Source organism: Cervus elaphus, chromosome 30, assembly GCF_910594005.1.
Source record: "Cervus elaphus chromosome 30, mCerEla1.1, whole genome shotgun sequence".
NCBI classification, from domain to species: domain Eukaryota; kingdom Metazoa; phylum Chordata; class Mammalia; order Artiodactyla; family Cervidae; genus Cervus; species Cervus elaphus.
Window position 1 is genome coordinate 18974151 of NC_057844.1, and position 22907 is coordinate 18997057.

The 22907-nt window shown below is 35.5% G+C and overlaps 2 protein-coding genes across 3 annotated transcripts in view; one reads left to right on the plus strand and one right to left on the minus strand.

Annotated features, from left to right (window-relative positions):
• Positions 1-22907, plus strand: part of RB1 (RB transcriptional corepressor 1) — a 116449-nt gene that overhangs the window by 79656 nt on the left and 13886 nt on the right. For both annotated transcript variants that reach the window (XM_043891640.1, XM_043891641.1), the window contains 2 exons: positions 18634-18752; positions 22360-22505. In XM_043891640.1, coding sequence (XP_043747575.1) covers positions 18634-18752; positions 22360-22505 — 265 coding nt within the window. The remainder of the gene's footprint in view (positions 1-18633; positions 18753-22359; positions 22506-22907) is intronic.
• LPAR6 (lysophosphatidic acid receptor 6) lies at positions 1678-3739 on the minus strand. Its single transcript, XM_043891642.1, has one exon. It carries the CDS (start codon positions 2997-2999, stop codon positions 1974-1976), a length of 1026 nt encoding a protein of 341 aa, XP_043747577.1. The 5' UTR covers positions 3000-3739; the 3' UTR covers positions 1678-1973.

Genomic DNA, 22907 nt, shown 5'->3' on the forward strand with positions numbered 1-22907 from the left:
AATTTTCTCCAGTAATAACAACTATCTGTTGACTATTTTTGCTTATATTTTAAAATAATATCCATGCTTTTGAGGTCTTGCTCACAGGTACTTAATCCAAGAAAACTTCTGAGAAATCTCAGTTATAAACTCAGCACCTTTCTTCTGTATTATTAAATTGTTAGTTGCTTTCCAACTCAAAAATATATGTTTAGAGTGCTAAATATATTTGTTTTTTTCTGAAGAATGGTATCAAATAAAGGCACTTCAGGGTCAATTGAAGAAAACATCTTTACAACATATATACTTCTCTTGAGATATAAAGAACTATTTTTAATTTCTTCACTAGTTTTCTTTTTTAAGGATTTATTTTAAGTTTATTGAAAGGAGACTATCACTCACTAACAAGAAAATCCTCCACTGTTATTTTTACGGAAATAGGTTTGCTTATTTAGCTTACTTCTATGATTTGAAACCATTGCAGCTCAAACCCAGAGAACAGCAAAAAGAAAACTTAAACATTAAAACAAAGAGTGTTTTGTTTATCCAAATTTGTTTTCAGGACTTGGAAGATTGAAAATGTGAAAATCAGATAGATTGAATGCTAATTTAATTATATATCTTTTTTTCTCAAGTGAAAATAATTTTTTTAGTTAACTTTGAAAAACTGCTTGAATTTGGGGAAGAAAAGATATGTTGGAAAATGAAAGCGTTTCAGTGTAGATAGTGCTTCATATCTAAATTTTAGCTCAACGCGATACCTTATTTATGTTTGGTAAAATGAAAATGTAATTGTACTTAGTTATTTGACCCTCTAGTTTTGCTGCTTTTTCTGGAAGGACCTATGTCCTTACTTTACAAGTTATTTTGACATACAATAGCATCTTGTCTACTTGAAATAATATTCTTCAGCTATTCAATATTTGACTTAACAACCTTGCAATTTAAAGAAAGATGGATCAAGGCCTCCAAAGTTCAGAAATATAATGATTGTAAACCTAGAATTCTATATGGAGAAAAGTTCTAATCAACTGTAAAGGGAAAATACAAATTTCTAGACATTTAAAAATTTGTTTGGCTTAAATGGTCAAAACATATGTACTGTTCACTGTCAAGTATTATATGTTATTTCTCTGATCTAAAATACTTAAAAAACAAGTTACTTGTTGTGACATAAATATGCCTTTAAAATATACCTGTAGTAGTATTTTTTAAAATTTACTTAGCAAAATAACATTTTGTTAGTTTCCACATTACTTTTTGTGGCATATATAATTTTTAAACTGAGTGCTGTTAGATGCAGAAAATGAACCAAAAGAGTAATTTTAAAGTATATTACTCTATATATACAGTATCTGCTTTTTACAAGTTGCATAGCAAGACAAAATCCTAAATATTGTCTGTAAGTGTAACTGCTCGACATCCTCAAATAGTGTCAGCATGTCATTTCTACAGAAGACATTTTTACTGTTTTTTTGAAAATTACTCTAAAAGACACTTATGGATTCTTTAAATGACTTTCTCATTTATATTATTATAGTTTAAGAAACATGATTAGTAGTTTCAATTAAGACTGAAATCAAAATTAGATGTATACTGAATAAAGGTGTTAAACACTTAAATGAAAATGTTAATATTAATTATTTAGTATAAAATCACTGTGATATTCAAAGACCACACAGATGGTTATCACATGACTTAAATCATGATTACTTTTATATTTTGAACAATTTTCTAGAGACTTTTTTTCATAATGAAGAGAAAGGTACAAATCAAAGTGGCTCAGAAGAATAAAACTGAGTGTATACAAGAACAGAATACATTTTAATGCTTAACACATCAAATACTTTTTTAATACTAAAAACTTTCAAATGTCCACATGTTTATTTTCTTTCTGAGGTGGAGAAATTGTTGTCCAGGAAAACACTTTTCACAGTTGAAGGACCTTGGAGGTTCTGTCCCAGTAAAGTCCTGGTGTTCTTATTTCAGACAGCTTATATTGTAGATTCATTGTCAGGTATCTTATTTTTCAATGTCTGTAGGTTATGTTGAATAAAGTTCTCTGTGCCTTGAACTTCAGAGAATCTGGAGTCACTTCTCCTGGTAGACCAGTTTTTCAATTTTATTGAATTCTGAATCGTGTCCGACGTGAAGTAGTAAATGATAGGGTCAAAGCAACAGTTTAAAACAGCAATGCAGAGAGTGATTGGGTACATGGTCCTTACTGCTATTGCTGCTGAGCAATTGACAAATGCCTGTGTTCTCATAAGAGAATATAAAATAAGGTTGATATTGTAAGGCACGAAACAGAAACAGAATATGACCAAATGTACAAATATCATTCTTAAAACCTTAGTTTTATTTATTTTACTTCTACTTAATGTTACAGGTTTATTTAAAGTTCTCAGCACCATACTAGAACAAGTTACGTTTAAAATGAGAGGAATAAAAAACCCCACTATTTCTATGAAAATTACAATCCTTGAGAGAAAGGTTTTCCATGTAGCTGCTGGAAAATTTTCAAAGCAGGTTGCTGAAGTGTTACCCGGAGAAGGAACAAAAACTGCTGGTGCACTTCCTCCCATCACAGTTAACCATACAGCAATGCAAACAATTTTTGCATTTCGTTTGGTTCTCAGCGTCTTCGACTTAAATGGGTAGACGATGGCCAGAAACCGATCAGCACTAATACAGGTTAAGAACAGAATGCTTCCATACATATTGGTATAAAAGAACATCACTGAAATCTTACAAAGTAAATCCCCAAAGGGCCAGTTCCTTGTTGCAAAGTAAAAGATCCGGAAGGGTAAAGTAAAAACGAAAAGCAAGTCTGACATCGCCAAGTTAATCATGTATGTTGTTGTTTCATTCCGCACTTTGAGAGTACAGATGAAAATATATATGGCGACACAGTTGGATATTAACCCAAGCACAAACACCATGCTGAACATGCACCCGTACAAGGTGTACTTAAAGGAGTCATTGTATATGCAGTCGGAGCTGTTGTTGCTTACCATCATAAAGGCACGTCCAGCTTACAGTGTTGAAGCAACTCCTTTGGTCAGCAACAGTCTCCTTTGATATTCAGATCGTGGCCACTTTGTAACCTCCAGTGTATTTGCAAACCCTTTAGATCTTTGAAAGGATTTACAAATATTTCTTTTTCTTCCCAAAGAAACATGAAGTTTGTTGCTATAAAGTTTCCAGTTGATTCTTCAACAAGAAAAAATTTTCATTTTCAAGTCTCCAGAAGATCTGTGATCCCAGGGCTTCGTATTAAAAACACAATGAAACCAATCCATTGGATTATAAAGTTTAAATAAAAACTGTGTTCTGACATGGAGTAAAACTCCTCATCCTGTAAACTTCTGTTTCCGTGGTCAAGATGAATATTCCAAAATGAAAGTTTCTTTATGCTGCAAAATGTTTAAGCTGAAGTTAACAATCACATTTTGCTTGTCAGTGCAAAGTTTCTGAGACTGAAACATTCCCAGTTCAACCTCACTTATTTCTTACACCTTTTAAACGAAGTTTTCCTTTTCGATATTCCTGCAGTGGATCCCAGATAGGGGTAAGCAGAGGAGTCTTTCAGAGGTTCCGAAATAAATTGCTAAGCGTGTTCACTCCGGCCGACTCGGAGGCCTTTTCCTCGGCTGCCAGCTGTGTTGTGAGCGGGCTTTCTCTGAAGAGAAGAGAGGCTTGCTGGGTTTGTACTATGACGTCACAGGAAGAAGGGGCTGGGCGTGAACAAAGAAGGTTTCAGCCCGGTTTGTTTGCAGTGCCTTTAATCTGATACCGTATCTGCTGGGGATGTACATAGGAGGCTTGCAAAGGGCCTCTGACTGTTTAACTGAGCAGTCTGCCCTTTAACTCCTTTTATGCGGAAATGCCTTCTGGAATGTTGGCTACCTCTTAAGGAGGTTTTTTTTTTTTTTTTTTATTCTTTCTTTCTTTTTGGTAGTAATCGAGAGAGGGAAAAAATCTGTATGTGATTGCTTCTGTGTTTGGGATTAGACTTTTTGGGGGCTGGGGGAACTAAAATGTGTAGGTATATTTATAAATTGAAATTGTTGGTGGTAACTTAATATAACGTTAAAAAAATTATTGGCTGTAAAAGAGAGAAATTTAATCTTTAGTCGTAAAAAGGATTTGAGTTGAGAGACCCAAATTTTGCCACCCTTGGCTTCTGTTTTCTATAATTGCTCCTCAAGATTTAATTTAATTGCCATGGTTGTGAATGGCTCCAATCCTTAATCTCTTTACTTTTTCATAAACAATTTTCTCACATTCTTTCCTCTTTTCTATAAAATTAAATTAATATTTTATTGCACTTCCAATTTTTTTAATAATCACTTTTACCGAAGAATAAATTTTAAAATGTTTCTGTTTGGTGTAGTAGTATTAGTCTTACAGAACAAAATTGCATCTTTGTAAACAAAGATATTTTTTCCCTATATTGCTTGAAATAAATTTTGGAAAATAAAAGTTACACTATTTCGCTAAATTTTAGGTTCAGAATTTTATTTTAATCATCTCGCCCCCCACCCCCCCCCAGCCACCAGCCCTCCCTTTACCCCGTTTATTATGACATTAACTATATATTGGACTATGGGTCAGATTTTGTTTTCATTTAAAAGCTCTTGTGAGTGTTTTCTCGCTATATATTTAAAGTGTACTCATTTTTAAAGCCCAAAGAAATCAGAAGAAAGTATGTGTGGGAAAGGGATAGTTGAATATAGATGTTACTTCCTCAAGGAGTGATGATATCACAATCTATAGACACATTTTCTTATTTTTTCTTATTTTATATCACTATTTTTCAGAAAAGGCAACATCTAGTTGTATTATATTGTTACTATTTTCTAGTTTGGTTCCATTTGGGCTGAAATTCTTCCTTTAGGTTATCAGTGAAGGAAATTTAAGAGCAATTTATTTTTCTTTCATGAATTACATAGCTAATTTAAAACTGATGTTTTGTAGTCTGTTTTATGCTGATTTTTAACCTTTTTAATTTGGACTGCATTCTCACCAAGATGAGCAACTTTTGTTGTTTGTTGATGAATATCCCCTGAATTATAGTCTGTTTTTGTTGTTTTGACAAGGAAATACATAATCAAGTGACACACAGAAAAATAGGAATATTACTTGCACTCAATAAACTTAAAACTTTAGAAGGCTGAATTTCTTTGTATCACACTGGTTTGGAAGAGAGGCAGTATGTGTTCATAAGACAGGTGGAAACTTAAGAGTGAACAGTAGTAAGGAGAGTAGTTAATAAGTTTGTATTCTCATTGGGGAAAAATTTCTGTTATAGTTTCTCAGTAATCTGCTTTCAAATTGACAATCTCTTTAGGTATATCATTAAATAATGAAATATAATCAGTTATATGCCCTGATCTTGTTTACTTTTACTTTCATTTTGAATATGGCATTGTCCCATTAAATGAACTAATGAGACATTGGAATATTCTTCCACATATTGATGTTATTCTCTTAATATTCAGTTAACTGTTCAATTGTAGTTTTTTCATGTTTCATTTGCTTAAAATTGGATAGATCACTATTCATTGAATTAAACTTTGTTATTATCAGTATATTAGTATATGTTTGTATTTCCAATTTTTACACAGTGCTTAACCCTTAGCAAATACTCACATGTTTACTGAGGCATGAATTATACTGATAAACTGGAATTTATTGAGAATTGTTTCTACTGAGGAAGAACAACAGCAGAATGACTGAATGGGCAGATCATTGAATGCTAGATGTTTCAAAATATTTAATTTGACTTCTAATTAAGGAACCAGAGTGAAATTAGATAACTTTAAAATTCCTTAGATTAAGATATGAAAATTGTGAAATAACTACTTACAAAAGCAGTTAAATAAGTCTAAGTACTCCAGTATATTTAATAGGTGCTTTTGTATTTGATAGACTTAAGAGACCAAACAGTTTATTATGAGATCTGTATACTTCTGAAGGGAGGCCTGGTATGCTGCAGTCCGTGGGGTAGCAAAGAGTTGGACCCAACTGGGCAACTGAACAGCAACATACTTCTCAGAGTTAAATCTGGGAATCTGCTGGTTTCTTATACGGGTTTTTTAAGAGCTGATTTGAAATTTTATGAATCTCATTACTTTTCACTTTTCTCATAACTTTTCAAACTTTTTTTTAAATTTTTTTTTTCAAACTTTTATTTTATGTAGAAGCCAAGTCAGTAACTAGCTAGCCTTCAAAGTATATATTTTATTTATCACTCTAGTAATGGTATAGTTGTGTTTTAGTTTTTTTTGTTGTTGTTGTTATCAGTTTGAGAGAGAATTCTGTTAGCTTATAAGTGTAAGGATTTGAGTAACATTTGAGTTCTTGACTAAATTTCTGCTATAACTGTAGCTGTGAGAAGGCAAGAAATTTGACTTTTTCATGTTGTTGTTTAGTTGCTAAGTCATATCCAACTCTTTTGTAACCCCGTGGACTGTAGCCTACCAGGCTGCTCTGTCTATGGGATTTCCCAGGCTAGAATTCTGGAGTGGGTTGCCCTTTCCTTCTCCAGGGGGTCTTCGACTTTTTCATGCCTGATTGAAAATAGGCTTTCTTGAACACTGCTATAAACAAATAATGCGTAAAGTGGGCTCCTCAGCTATTCTTCCTTTCTGTTTTTTCATATTGGTTATTTCCAGTGTTGATAGTAATATCAGTTTTATCTTGTACCTTCTTTATTCTCACTTCTTAAACTGACCCTGCTGCTCTAATCTATATGGTTGTTGTACTATCTTACTTATTTCCAGTCCTACCAGTTTACCCTGCCAGATAGTCATAGATCAAGTCATGAATGAGTCCACTAATTATTATTCATTTATACCTTTCATTTCGTCCAAAAAGGACTTAAAGCAGATTATAATTTTAAAACTGTCAAAACTGATGGAACTAAATATTTAAGATTTTTATTTTATGTAAATTATGCCTACATTTTAAAAGTTTAAAAAGGGAGTTGGTGTGGCACAGTTAAAAGTTTTTAAATGTGAGAAATGTGAGAGAAATTATTCTGAATATTAGTAATATCCATTATTCTAAAAATTATTCCTTTTGAATGCAATAAATGTTTGCAAAAAGCAAAAAAAAAATCTTAAAACATAAATTCTTGAACACATTAGTAAAAGAATAAAAAATAATACAACATGGGAAAGAGAAGAATGGGAAGGGCAGAAAAATCTAGGCAAGGGGAAGCTGCTGCATTTGGCACAAGGGAGAAAAGGAAAATAAAGTAGATTTCATAGTTTTCATTTAGTGAAAGAAAACATTCCAGGGTGTCAAAGAAAAAAAATTGCTTTATTTCAGAAATACATTGTGAATCTTTACACATGAACCACTTCAAATCATGATCTGGTGGTAGAAGGTATGCCATTTCTTGTTGGCTCTCAATTTAGGAAAACCACCCAATGTTCAATTTTGGTTCTGGGAAAATGTATTATTTGTTGGAAGATTAAGATAGTTCAAATATATGCAAAAAATTGAATGAGAAAGTATGTGAAATAAATATATTCAAGTTTAAAAGAGAGTGTGGGACAGTGAAATTTTTAAATGTAAGAAAAACATTGTAAATTTATTTTATTCATTTTGAATACAAGAAATGTTTGCTTGATGAGAAGTGATTCTTCAGGGTCCTTTTCCATCTCAAATTTACACCTATGAAAAAAGCCAAAGTTTTCTCATTTTAGATATTTCCATGATAAAGTTTCTATTTAGATTTAGAAGCAAAACTTCCTCACTTTGAAAAAAGAACATTTATAACTTACGTTGATAGAATATATTTGTTTTATATAAAAAATATTTTAGCCTAACAGGAACATTTATTAAATTTGTGATAATTTATATCATTTGAAAATGATTTACCTTTCTGTTATTACTGCAGACACATAACACTTTATGTTACTCTTTCCTGGAGCATGAGTCATCTACAAAGCAAGTTCAAAGGTGGAACCAGATTGTGGGGATGGGTGGGATTAGAAGAAAGATTTAAAAGCTAATGGATGGTGATTTGTAACAAAAGTGTACAAGAATGATGGTTGTAGCAGGTTCAAGCAAAGAGATGAAGTAAAGAGAAGCAAGAATGTGGTGTAAGACTTTACTTGAGTGAGCATGTTTATCACTGTTAACACTTGAGTTGTTCCCTTCCTCCTTTTTTCCTATCTCTTCCTGCTCCTTCATCTGCCGCTCTTAAAACTTTATCCCATTTTTCTGTGGAGACCTTTCGATCTCATCAATTCCTCTTCTGTGCTTCCATGATACTTAAAGTGTCTCACTTTTAAAATATATTCATACAATTGAATTCGGTTTAAAAAAACAAGGAAATACTTGTAATATAGAGTATAACAGTAGCTTTTGTATGATATGGAGATGAGAGTCAATCAAGTCAGTTAAAGAGCCTCCAGAGCAGATGATGTCTAGAGAACGCTAGCCTTTAAAGTTGAATAAGTTTCAAATTTCAAGACTTGATGACTAGAGCCTGGTAATAATGTCTTAGTGTAGTCCATGGGGTTGCAAGAGAGTTGGATGTGACTTAGTGACTAAAACAACAAAAACAGCATCTCATTAGTACAGTCATGTCTTTCTCAACCAAAAACACAGAAGATAATTTGAGTGATTGTCTCAGTTCTCTGAAGGATGCCTCATAACTAGTTTCATTCTAAATTCCTAGAAGGGCAATGAGTATATACATTTCATTTCTTTCTTTCCTTTTTTTAACAAATGACGTATTCTTAAGATCTAACACAATGAACACGATTGCAAGTACATTTAAAAGCAGAAATACATTTGACTTTAAGCATTTATGTAGATGTTTTGCTTTTAACCTAGTCTAACCAAGCCGAAATTCAAAGGAAAAGATTGGCTCTTTAACATATATTAAATGCAAAGGCATATGGAAGAATTAATCACTAAGATTCTAAGCCACTAGTAATCCATTCCCAGAACAAAATTTTCATGGTCACTTCTTTTTATTGGTTTGCCAGCATGTTCATTTTGATCAACTGATTTCACATTCTTGGGAATTTTGAGGACTTCCTGTCAATACCAGCTGTTACCAGTGCTGCCTCAGAAAGGATACAAACAAAAGACCGGAAGGACTGACTACAAAAGGGCCCCGTTTAAAGCCAAACCTTTTGTTTTTGTTGTTGTTTTCAGTTAAACAAAAACAAACCCTTTCAGGCTGATCAAAACAAGAGAAAGATTGCTGGATTGTTGTCCTGGTTATATGGATAGGGAAATAGGATAAGCACATTTAAATTATTTTTCCTGGTTATGCTATCTTTCTCTCTGGTGTGCTGTATTTATTTGTTTATTCAGGAACAGATATTTACTGAGTGCAAACTGTGTGCCAATAGCTCTTCTAGGTGTTGGGAGTATAGCAGCATATGAAAAAGAATTTCTGGGCTTATATTTTACTGTGGGAATACAGGCAATCAAAAAGCAAACAGTTGTATGGTTGGACATATGGTAATAAGTTCTCTGAAAAAAAACTACATTTATTAGGAAAAAGGAGGTTCTAGTAGAGAGTTATCGGAGAAGGCAATGGCACCCCACTCCAGTACTTTTGCGTGGAAAATCCCTTGGACAGAGGAGCCTGGTAGGCTGCAGTCCATGGGGTCGCTAAGAGTTGGACATGACTGAGCGACTTCACTTTCACTTTTCACTTTCATGCATTGGAGAAGGAAATGGCAACCCACTCCAGTGTTCTTGCCTGGAGAATCCCAGGGACGGGGGAGCCTGGTGGGCTGCCGTCTATGGGGTCGCACAGAGTCGGACACGACCGAAGCGACTTAGCAGCAGCAGCAGTAGAGAGTTATAGGAAGGGTAGGACATATGGTGATAAGTTCTATGAAAAAAAAACACAAACTACATTTATTAGGAAAAAGGAGGTTCTATGTAGAGAGTTCTAGGAAGGGCTTGTTGATGAGGGGGCATTTGAAGGAAAACTTGAAAGAAGTGAAGAATAAATCACATAGCTGTCTTAGAGAATTACCCTTTAACTATTAAACAATGTCTTTTTCAAATTTATTTTTAACTGAAAGATAACTGCTTTACAATGTTGTGTTGGAGGGAGAATTAAGAGAAACAATCTTATAAAAAGCTATCCTCAGTCTCTATTTCCCAGCTTTATCTTCCATAACTTGACTCACCAGGTTCCTGTCCCCAAGATTTTCATGGCAATTGGAAATCTCTAGATAGTGTTTCAATTTGATGAAATTCTGTGTGTCTGCTTCTGATTTTTGTTTGGCATGGCACATCATAAACCAGGAGCTTTGTATTGTTTTGGTTTTGGCTACTTGAAAGTGTTCTTCAAGCTAAATACTTCTAGGAGATGTACTCTCAAAAGACCCCCAGGTCAGTCGTTCAGTTTCAAGTCAGATGGACACTGACTTCTGTGTCCCTGTGCAGTTGTTATTTTATCTTTTTGTCTTGGTGCTTTGGCTGTTACCCTATTAGCTCAAGGGACTGAATTTTCTTCTGCTGAGTTCAGTTTTCTAATAAAGCAGTGACATTTGACAACCTGCGTTAACTTGTTGATACAAATGCCAACTAAAAAATGTCTCTTGCCAGCAGTTTCTGCAAGAATTAAGTCCTTGGTCAGTGCAGTCACTGAATTTTAGCACCCCCTGAAAGGAGTTCAGGGCAGAATGTACTCTGGGAAAACTGGCAGCAGAGACCTTCTGATAGGTATTTTCAGGAGAAATTTTTTGTGAACCTGGATTCTTTCTTCTTTCCATGCCTAGAAAAGCACTGAAACATTAACCTTCTACCAGATGTGTGCGTGACTGCAGGATTCACCTTCACCGCATGCACATGTATACCGACCTCCCCCGTCACCTCTTCCAGGCTATAGTCCTCAGTAAGGTGTAAGATACTAAATAAACTTGACTCAGCTTTAATGTTGTGCTCTTGTTTGTATGTTTTTAAGTAGGCACAGCTAGGTCAGCTTTCTTGACTTATGTTAACTATCCTGCATATGGTTGAATGAGAATCTGGGCTCTTAAAGGTAGTTCTATCCCACTTGTCTTTTTTTCCTTGGTAACATAGTACCCTAAGTTTGAATCTACCTTCAGATTCTGGTTACCATGTCTGTCCTTCACAGTCAAGTCTTGGCCTTACTGTCATTTTCTGACATATGACCATTATCCAGCCCTACTTGCACCTGGAATCATGACTTCAGTTTTCTCTGACTAAACTCTGCTACTTTCTAAACACATGGGATATCATTCTGTGAGGTTTAAGGTTTTTTTAGGAATACATTTTTTATTTATAATGTAGGAGAGATATTATTAAGGTTCTTAGCAATAATAAGAGAAATAGAAAAAGCTTAAAAGTGAACAGATGATATAACTCTACTATTCTAATCAGCTGTTTATAATTTTCCAGGTTAAAAAATGTTTTTTAATTAAGATACAGTTGACCTATCACAGTATTTTAGTTTCAGGTGTATAATGTAATGATTCAATATTTGTATATATTGTGAAATAGTCACCACAGTAAGTCACTCATCACCATATGTAGTTAGAATTTTTTTCTTATGATAAGAACTTTTAAGATTTACTCTTTTAGCAACTTTCAAATATGCACTACAGTGTTATTAACTATACTCACCCTGCTGTATCTTCTATCATGACTATTTTATAACTAGAAGTTTTTACTTTTTGCCCTCCTTCCCCCTTTTTGCCCACCCCCTGCCTCTGGCAACCTTCAGTCTGTTCCCTGTGTCTGTTTTTTTAGTCCACATATAAGTGAGATTGTACTGGAGAGTCGACCCTTGCTGTCTGCAAGGGATTGGCTCCAGTACTCCTGCAGATACCGAAATCTGTGGATGCTCAAGTCCCTTATATAAAATGGCATAGTCCAATCAGCCGTCTATATCCACAGGTTCCACATCCCCTGATATGGAAGACTGAGTGTTTTTGTCTTTGTCTGATTTGTTTCACTTACCATAATGCCCTCAACTAAGAGATACCTGGCAGCCTGTCTGGGGACAGTGTGCTGATTCACACAATCACCCTCACAGACAAGAAACTGAACAGTTCCATCACATAAGGAACTATATTCCTATTTCTCCAGCCTGACTATACCTGCCCTAACCCCTGGCCATTATTAATCTGTCCTTTATTTCTAAAATTTTTCTTGTTTCAAAATGTTATATAAATGGAATCAAATAGGATTATCTTTCTTCTCAGCCAGATTCTCTGGAGATTAAGATATTGTCTGTATCAATAGTTCATACTTTTTTATTGCTGACTAATATTTCATAGTATGAATGTACTGCAATTTCTTTAACTGTACACATATTAGAGAATATCTTTGCTGACTCTACTTTTTGACTATTACAAGTAAGGCTGCCATAAACATTTGTGTACAGGTTTTATATAAACATACGAGTTTTCACTGTTTTAGATAAATACTCAAAGAGTGCAATTGCAAAGTCATATAATTATTGTGTTGTATGGACTGCCAGATATTTTCCAGAGCAGTTGTACCATTTTGAATTACCATCAACAATACATGGGTGATCCAGTTTCTTTGCATCCTTGCCATTTTTTGGTATTGTCTTAATTTTCTTTTAGCCATTCTGATCATGTAAGGATAGCTCATTGACGTTATAATTTACATTGCCCATCAGGATGATGGCTAATGGTGTTGAATATCTTTTTCTGTTTACTTGTGATCTGTGTTTTCTCTCTGGTGAAGTATCTCTTCACGTCTTTGCCCATTTTCTAATTGAATAGTTTGTGGGGTTTTTTGTTTGTTTGTTTTTTACCATTGAGAGTTCTTTATATATTCTAGATTCTAGTCTTTTGTTGGATGTGTGGCTTATAAATAGTTTCTCAAAGTTTCTGTAGACTCTTCTCTTCACATGGTCTTTCTCAAGGCAAAAATTTTAAATTTTGATGAAAGTGCTGTTTATCAGTTTTTTATTTTGTGGATCGTGCTTTTGTTGTCAAGTCTTAAGGACTCTAAATCTCCAAGGTTTTCCCCTATGCTTTAAAAGTTTTATAGCTTCACACTTAATATTTAGGTCATCCATTTCCAGTTTATTTTTACAAAGTTTGAGATTTAGGTGAAGGTTCATTCCTTTTCCATTGATTTGCTTTTGCACGTTTGTCAAAGGCAATAAAGAGCAGATGGGACAAACAGATGTAGAATTTAAACTAACCATGTCAATGACTACATTAAATGTAAATAGTCCAAACTCCAATTAAAAGACAGAGATTCTCAGAATGGATAAAAAACAAGACCCAGTTCTTTGCTATCTACAAGAAACCAGTTTTAAATATGAAGGTGTAAATATGTTAAAATTAAAAGCATGAATCAAAGGATAAGTGCAGGGATGGCACTGAGGGTAATTCTAAGACTTGTTCTGTGGGTAATTAGGTGATTGATAACAGTTAACCAAAGAGGATATTGAAGAAGTCTTAGCTGATTGGTGATGAAGGTAATACATTCATGTTAATATTTGAACATGTTAGCGTTTGAGATACTTGCCACATATATCTGAGGTGTCTAGTTGGAAGCACTGGATCTGGAATTTGAAAGTGTAGTTTTAGTCAGAAATGTATTAATAGATTTAGGAGTAAGCAGAGATAGAACTAAAGTCATGATTGTGGCTCAGCCAGCATATATATTAGCAAAAGAATACTGAAAAATATCAGTGTTAAAGAAGTAGTGAAGTTAAATGGGAAAGAACTGTCAGGTCAAGGCCAGCCCACAATTTTGTTTTGTATTCTAATTTCCTTTTGCAAGTTAAAATGATCTTATAATGATTTGGCTTAGGATAGTACAAAAACATTTCCTGTAATGTAGGGCCAATAATATTTCTTAAAATGCCCAGAAAACAATAGCAATTCCTGTCTTCCACTTCCCCTATTGTTAACTTTTCTACTAGCACTGGAGACCTTGTACTTACTTGGATAATCAGAATCTCTTTTAGGAATATCTTGACCTGATAGCCTTGAAATCCTTTACTCTCTGGAGACATTCACTGTTGCTTTAGATGTATGTTAATATGAAAGATCATGTAGAATAGACTTACAACTTCTACTTTTTCTATCCATATTACTTATTAAGTGGGATTTATACTAATCTTGCTGACAGGGAGAATCTGGTTTCCTTCACATGATTAAGTGGCAAAATGGAGTGAAATGTCCAGAGTGATTATGCTGAGTTAATTTAAGTAGGTTAGCAATGACATAAAACATCTTGCCTGAAACCCAAAAGTAAACTTCTGAATCATGAATGCAAGCAGTGCTATAGATACAAATACATAAATTTTCAAAAGTTAAATATTCCATTAAATATTTTCTTTAGATTAAAAAAGTCAGATTCTGTATTAGTTATCCATTGCTATGTAAGAAATTATCCCACAGCTTAACAGTTTAATAAAAGAACTAATGATTTACTCGCACGTAATTTCTGAAAGTCAGGAATCTGGGAATGGTTTAGCTATGTAGTTTTGGCTCCAGTTCTTTCAGGAGAGTTGTTCAAATTATCAACCAAGGCTGCCGTGGGGTTTGGTCTTTCCTGGAGTTGGAGAATCCACCCCAAGTTCACTCACATGGTTGTTAGTAGCCTTCATTCCTTCACTTGTTGTTGGCCAGAGGCTTCATTTGTTTGCCATGTAGACTTCCCTATAGGGTTGCTTGCTCCATGGCAGCTGCTTTCCCCTAGAGCCCAAAGAGATCCGTGAAAGAGAACCTAAGATAGAAACTGCAGGTTTTTTATAAGTTAATCTCAGACCTGGTATGTCATCACTTCTGCTGCATGCCATGGACCACACAGACTAACCCAGGTACAGTGTACAAGGGTGTAAATACCCAGTAGCAGGAATTAATGGGGTTATCTTGGAAACCAACTGCTACAGTTGATATTTAGTTATCAATTAGAAAGCAAAGCCTATCATCCACTTTTGTCTTTGTGCTTTGCTGTATTTAATTAAACCCATGATAGGGTTTTGTCATATAACATTCTAGAAATATATACTGAGTGTCCACTGTATGCTTGGCACTGGGATTTTAAGAACTCTCTAAAAGTCCCACCTGGAGAAGAGGTTAGACTTGAGATATATTTTGAAGTTTGAACCAATATAACTTTCGTGGATTGGGTTCCAGTGGAGAGCGAGAGAAAGAATAATGTAGGTGATATCTTTTTGCTTTGGACAACTGTATAAAAGTGATCATGATATGGGGAAAACTGGATAGGAGTGGGAGGTTTTTGTGGTAGAAGATGATTAAAGTTTATTTCAGATGAACATGTTGAGTAAGGCGGAAGAGGACACATGCTTCTGAAGTGACCCTATCAGTAGCTAACAACTGGAGGATTGCTTACTGTTATGTTCCTACTTCCTAATATAGCACCTGTTAGAGAATAGACATATGGCAAACAATGGGTGGGTGGATGCATGATAACTAGGCATTATTGTCATTAGTATCTCCACTTTACAGGACAGAAAAGTGAATCATAACAAGGTAAAGCGACTCTCTCCTAGGTCAGGCAGCCAGTATGTGGTCAAGACTTGAACACCTGTGGTGTGACTCCAGAGTCTGTGCTTCTGTGCATTGCGCCATACTTATTATTATTCTCATGGCATGCTTCATTCTCTATATCTGTACACCTCTGTATCAGTTGGGTTGGAGAGATGGAGTAATAAAAGTGATACTTGGGTGAAACATGAAGACTGTTGGTGAGGAGAATGGCACCAGCATTCTTAGAAGAAGAATTCACTTTGGTATAATCCTATTGTGATCATTCAACCAGGTAAACCATCTTTGGGTTTAAACCATATTTGAAGAGAAAATAAAATGCCCATCAGCCACATACCTATGTCCTATTAAAGGCTCAAGTTTACTTGCATATCTCTGTGAGTCTCAAGGTCTTCTGAAAGGTCTTTGTTTGAGAAAAGAATGGGATAAGGCCACTCCTGCTGAATATATGTGGATTCATCCCATATGAAAAGATATTCAGTTCATCAATGACTAGAAAATGTAAAACACTGACTCTGACATACATGCATTAGCTGGTTTTCATTGTTAGCCTTACTTTACTCAGAGGAAAGCCAATATTGAGATTGCACTTCAGAGTGCCCCTAATGAATATAGGAAAGAATGACTTGACAATGGGAATTAGTACAATACATTATGGTGGTTGTAGAATAAATCAGTATTGTTTACTTTTTAAAGATTTTGTTTACCTTAGTTTATTGCTGTTTTAGTCACACAGAGGTTTTCAGGCTTTATGTAGTCAGGTTGTTTCGTGTTTTTCTTTATGACTTCTGGGTTTTGGTCAAACCTAGAAAGGCTCTTCCTTATCAAGAAGTTAGAAAGAAGGAGAGGAAGGGATGCAAAGAGGATAAAAGGCAACTCTGTGAGGTGATGAATGCTAACTAGCTTGATTGTGGTGAGTATTTCACAGTGTGTGTTTGTATGAAGCCATCACATAGTACACCTTAAATACATATGGTTTTTGTCAATTATACGTCAGCAAAGGTGAAAAAAGATTTTAAAAAAGAAGTTATAAAGATATTCTTTTGTATTTCTAATACTTCTTCAATTTTGTTTTTTAATGTAAGTAATTGAATTTTTATATATTGAGAAAGTATAATAGCCTTTTTTTTCAAATGGTTAGCTAATTTTTCAAACACATCTTATTGAATAGACATCTTCATATTTTCACAAAATCTACATTCTACCGTGTTCTGTATTTTTATTTACAGGTGCACCACTTTTCTTTTTTATATAAACCTAGCATCTTGGCAATTTGTCTGTTTTCCTTCCTTTCTTAGTTCAAGCACTAAGAGTGAAATAAGTATGGCTCCACGTTTTATGGTCTTGCAAGGTGTCACCTCCAGAAAGTTATTGAATCAATCATTTTAATGGCTCTTACTGCTAGTCTTACATTTTTATAAATGATTTTTTAATTATGCTTTTTAAACTTCTTGCTTGGTATATAGAAATATATTTTGTATTGGTTTTACAGCAGTACTGAGACCTTGCTAATCTCTCTCATTCTAATAATTTCCCTATAGATCCTTTTGAGTTTTCTTTGTTGTTTTTATTTAGTCGCTGAGTTGTGTCCAACTCTTTCCTGACCCCATGGACTATAACCTGCCAGGTTCCTCTGTCCATGTGATTCTCCAGGCAAGAATACTAGAGTGGGTTGCCATTTCCTCCTCCAGGGGATCTTCCTGGCCCAGGGATTGAACCCGCATCTCCTGCAATGGCAGGCAGATTCTTTACCACTGAGCCACCTTATTGACATAAATCATTTGTGAATAATGGTATTTTTGTTCTTTTTTCCTTCCTGGTCTTTTGATCTTTAATTTCTTTTCTTTATCTTTTGAACTGACTGGAACCTCAAGTATAATACTGAATAGAAAGCATGATAATGGGACATCCTTCTCTTATCTCCGATTTTTTTAAGGGGAATGCTTTTATCGTTTCACCGTTACACATGATGTTTGCTGTGGGTTTTTTGTTTATTTGTAGATGCCATTTATCAAATTAGGAGTACCCTTCTGTTCCTGATTTCTTAAGACTTTTCTTCTTTTTTAACATTGGGTTTTTAAATGAGAGCTTTTTCTGCATTGATTTTGACAATATTTTTCCCCTTAGATTTATTAGTAAGGGGCATTGCATTATAGATTTTCTGACATTGAACTAATCTTGCAACCTGGATAAACTCATCTTGGTAAATGACATACTCTCTTTTTAACACTGCTGATTTGGATTGCTAATTTTAGAATTTTTATATCTCCATTTATGAGTGAGAATGGGTTATAATTTTTCTTTTTGTAATGTCCTTGACAGTTTTTATTATCAATGTTGTACTGGCCTCAAAAATCAGAGAGAAAATGTTCTTACTTTTTCCATTCTCAGAAGAGTTGAAATAAAAGTGGAATTATCTATTCCTTGAATGTTTGGTAGAATTTACTGGTAAAACCAGAGGTACTTGAATGTTTTCTTTATGGGGAGACTTTTAATTACCATTTCAAATTCTTTAATACTTTATAGGACTATTGAGGTTTGTTTCTTATTGAGTTTTGTTAATTTTTATTTTTGTGGAACTTTCCCCTTGGTCTACATTTTCCAGTTTATTGACATAAAATTATTTATAACTGTCCCCTATTATCTTTCTGATCTTTGTAATGGTGGCCCCATTTTTGTTCCTAATATTCTTTATCTGTCTCTTCCTTTCTCAGTCTGACTGGAGTTTTTTTTAATTTTATTAGTTCTTTCAAAGAAGCAGTTATTAGCTTTGTTTATCAGACCATGTATTTTATCTTTGTTTTCAGTTTCATTAAATCCTGCTCATATCTCTATTATTTTCTTCCTTCTACTTTCTTTGGGTCTTTTCTGTATCTCTTTCTCTAACTTTTAATTTCTTTTCTAATATAAGCATTTGAAGTTATACATATTCCTAATTCTTTATTTTGTGCATAGTAAAAAATTGGCAGTCATTTTCAAAATGGAAACAAGAACCTTATTCTGACTTCAGAATTGCCATTGTCAATTACGACTATATTAATAATGCTCACCATGTCAAATAATATGATTTTGATACATACATAAGAAGGTCATGCTTACCAGTGTTGTTTTAATGTCATCTTGTTTCATGTAGGATTCACCTTTATTTGATCTTATTAAACAAGCAAAGGACCGAGAAGGACCAGGTGATCACTTTGAACCTGCCTCTACTCTCAACCTTCCTCTCCAGAATAATCACACTGCAGCAGATATGTGAGTGAAATCTGTTGTTGTCCATTCAGCTCACAAAAGGATTCTGAGCATAGTGTGATACAAGCTGTTATGCAAAAGCATAACAGAATAGAATTTTACATAAGACATTGTTCCTGCTTTCAAGAATCAGAAATATATGATACATGACCCAAAGAAAAGCCATATACAGCGGTACAGAGTACTACTGAAATCACTCCAGTTTAATGTCATGAGGACAGTTTTCACGTAGGGATGACGATTTAGATAGTCCTCAAAGGTAGACTAGGATTTCAACATGGAAACCAGAGAGAAGGGAGAGGACGGAGAAGACAGAAAGAGCATGAACCCCAAAGTACAACAGCCAGGAAAGCAGGAAACATTTTTCCAGAAGTGCAGCTCAGTGCCTTCGTAGTGAAGCATAGGATGGGCATGGGATCCCCTGTAGAAGAAACTGGCAGCCCACTCCAGTATTCTTGCCTGGGAAACCCCATGGACAGAGGAGTCTGGCGGGCTACAGTCCATGGGGTCGCAAAGAGTCGGACATGACTGAGCGACTGAAACCACCCTAGGATGGGCATAGGGAGTACGCGGTGCAAACAGGAGACTAAAGTGGTTGATGAGTGCCTCGTGATGTGCTAGAAGAACAACGCAATTGCTAACCTTTTTTGAAGGCTCACTCAGTGCTTGAGAATTACCAAACAGCCCTGTAAGGAAATAGACACTGTATCAGCCTTCATTATCTATGAAAAAGGAATTAGGGAAATAAGGTAACTTACCAAAAGCCAACAGAAATCAGATCCAAGCAGTCTGACCCCAAAGCCCATGCTCTGAAACGTTCCAGCTACATTGCCTTTCACAGGAATGTGTGTAATGTTACGTTTCTGTTTAGTTCTGTGCAAGAATTGACATTACACAGCTCTATGACGCGTGCAGGGGCTGTTTTCCAGAGGTGCCATTTCCATGCTAATTTGTATCCAGAGTATTTCTAGTGTGTGAAACCTCTGCCTTCATGTATAACTTAGCTTGCTAGGTAATACATAAATATAAGTATGTCAAGCCTTATCTTTTTCTTTAATTCAATAAGCTGACTGTTGGGTGCCAGGAAGCATTTTAGGCACTGAGAATACAAAGGCATGTAAGATGGATTAGGTCCTTTCCTTCACAGAACTTACATTCTGAAGAAAAGAAATAAACAGTGAACGAGGAAACTAATATTTAAGGTGACCTTAGTGTATAATAAGTTCTGTAATGGAAATAAACAGAATGATGTGAAAGTGAGGAGCTGAGAGAGTGATAGAATGTTTAGGGAAGCTTTCTCTATTGAAATGATATTTGACCTGAGACTTCAAGAACAAATGGATGCTGGCCTGCCAAAATCTGTATGGTGTGCATTCCAGGCAGAGCAGACAGGGAGTGCAGTGTCCCTGGGTGATCAAACTTACCTGGTCTTAGGAACAGAAAGAAACCCCAAAGCAAACAAGAGGAGAGTGGTACAAGATGAGGCTGGAAAGGCAGACTGCAGCTAGACCTTGTAGAGTCTCATCAGCCACAGAGAGGAGTTCAGATTTTAAAAGGCTGTGGGAAAGCATTAAGGTTTTAAGCAGAGGGGCAGCTTGCTGTAATTTGTATTTTTAAAGGGCCAGTTTCTGGCTGCCATTTGAAGTACAGATGGGGTAAGAGGAGAGAAAAGAACAGGGCAAGGAAGAAAGTAGAAAGACCCAGTTTGGAGACAATTTCAATAGTCCAAATGAGAGATGTAAATAAATGAATTGGTCTAAGATATGTTAGTCCTAAAGGAGATCAATCCTGGGTATTCATTGTAAGGACTGATGTTGAAGCTGAAACTCCAATACTTTGGCCACCTCATGCGAAGAGTTGACTCATTGGAAAAGACCCTGATGCTGGGAGGGATTGGGGGCAGGAGGAGAAGGGGATGACAGAGGATGAGATGGCTGCATGGCATCACCGACTCGATGGGCATGAGTTTGAGTAAAATCCGGGAGTTGGTGATGGACAAGGAGGCCTGGCGTGCTGTGATTCACGGGGTCACAAAGAGTCGGACACGACCGAGCGACTGAACTGAACTGAACTGAAGATATGTCAGTAGAGATACAAAGAAATGGAAAATATCTGGGGTATGTTTCTAGAGGGAGAACTTTCTTTTCCATTGGATTTGAAGATTGGGAAAAGGAAAAAATTTTAAACATCTAAGTTTTTGATTTAAGAAACTGGTTGTAATACAGAGCCATTTCTTGAGATGGGAAAAATGGAGAAATGAAGAGCTCCACTTTGGCCTTCTTAAGTCTGAGATTCAGAAAGCGAAGTATTATCCTGCTTGAAAGTGAAAGTGAAGTCGCTCAGTCGTGTCCGACTCTTTGTGACCCCATGGACTGTAGCCTACCAGGCTTCTCTGTCCATGGGATTTTCCAGGCAAGAATACTGGAGTGGGTTGCCATTTCCTTCTCCAGGAGATCTTCCTGGCCCAGGGATTGAACCCAGGTCTCCCGCATTGTAGGCAGACGCTTTACCGTCTGATTATTACCTATTATCCAGCAGGTAATATTTTCACCTGGAATTTGAGGGAGACTAACTTCTACCCAAGTTAAGTCAGCATACAGTATTGCTAGTGAATTGAAGGTAAATTCGAGGGTGATAGACTAGACTCCTGGTACTTATAAAATCGTGATACTGGTTCCCTTTTTCTAGTGTTCTAGTTAGTATATTACATGTAGTAGAAACATCCATAGTAAGGTACAAATCCTACTTCCTGCTCAGAATTATTTCTCAGCTGTACTGAGTCACTCAGTCATGTCTGACTCTTTGCGACCCCATGGACTCTAGCCTGCCAGACCATGGCTTCTCCATGTCCATGGGCTTCTCCAGGCAAGAATACTGGAGTGGGTTGCCATGCCCTCCTCCAGGGGATCTTCCCAACCCAGGGATCGAACCCAGGTCTCCCACATTGCAGGTGGATTCTTTTACCATCTGATACTAAAACAGAATTAGAAGGTAGACCTGGACTATCCTCTGAAATAAAGGGCAACACAGAGCAGTGTTAGGTCAGAAACTGAGAGTTAGTATGTACTCATATCTGTCTCGATTTATGCCTCACATGTTTAGTGTATGGGTGTAGACCTGCCTTGATAATGTTACCTGAAATATTAATTCATATAATTCTGTGCTATATAATTTAGGAAGATGTATGTCTGTGTAACTTAAGTCTTATGTAAATGAACCATAGTTATCAGTGAAACATTTTTAAGAGAAGAATCAGAGAAATTGATATTTTAATATCAATGGCTTGTTCTTTTAAGCTGGAGTCATTTTTATTATCTCAATCCCACTTTAATTATTAAAATTGAACATATAAACATATATAGCTATTTTTTCAATAAGGCAGTAATTTCCAGGAAAGGCCATTTATTAAAATAGGGTTAGAAATGATAACAACAAGCTTAGTTTTCCTCTTAAGCTCCTTTTCCAACTTGTATTTAAATAGGACTTTGGTGTAAAACAGTAGATTAAATAGACAGGATGTGTGTGTACAGCCGTGTGTGTTTGTGTATCTGTGAAAGAGAGAGATTCTGAGAAAACTTCACATGAAGACTTTTCCTTTGACTATATCTAGGTATCTTTCCCCTGTAAGATCCCCAAAGAAAAAAGGGTCAACTCCACGTGTAAATTCTACTCCAAATTCAGAGGCTCAAGCAACCCCAGCCTTCCAGACTCAGAAGCCATTGAAATCTACCTCCCTTTCACTGTTTTACAAAAAAGGTTAGTAGATGATTACTTTCAAGAGCATGGACTCTGAAACGAGGCTGACTGAATTCAAATCTTGGCTCTTCGGCTTACTAGGTATGACTTTGGGCAAGTCACTTTAAAAGCTCTATGCCTCAGTTTCCTCATCCGTAAAATGGAAATAATAATAACCTACCTTATTTGAGTTTTGAGATAATTAAATGAATGAATACATAAAATGCTTTCAACAGTGTCTAGCACATAGTAAGCACTCAAAAAGTGTCAGATGTTGTTATTGTTGCTGCTTACTGTTATGCTTTCAAATTTAAGCTTGGAAATATTTGCCCCTACCATTACTTCTTCTGTTGAGGTGTGTAAGTTGAGATTATACAATGGGCTGTGGCCTAAGGCAGATGCATTTCCTGGTGACCAGGTTGT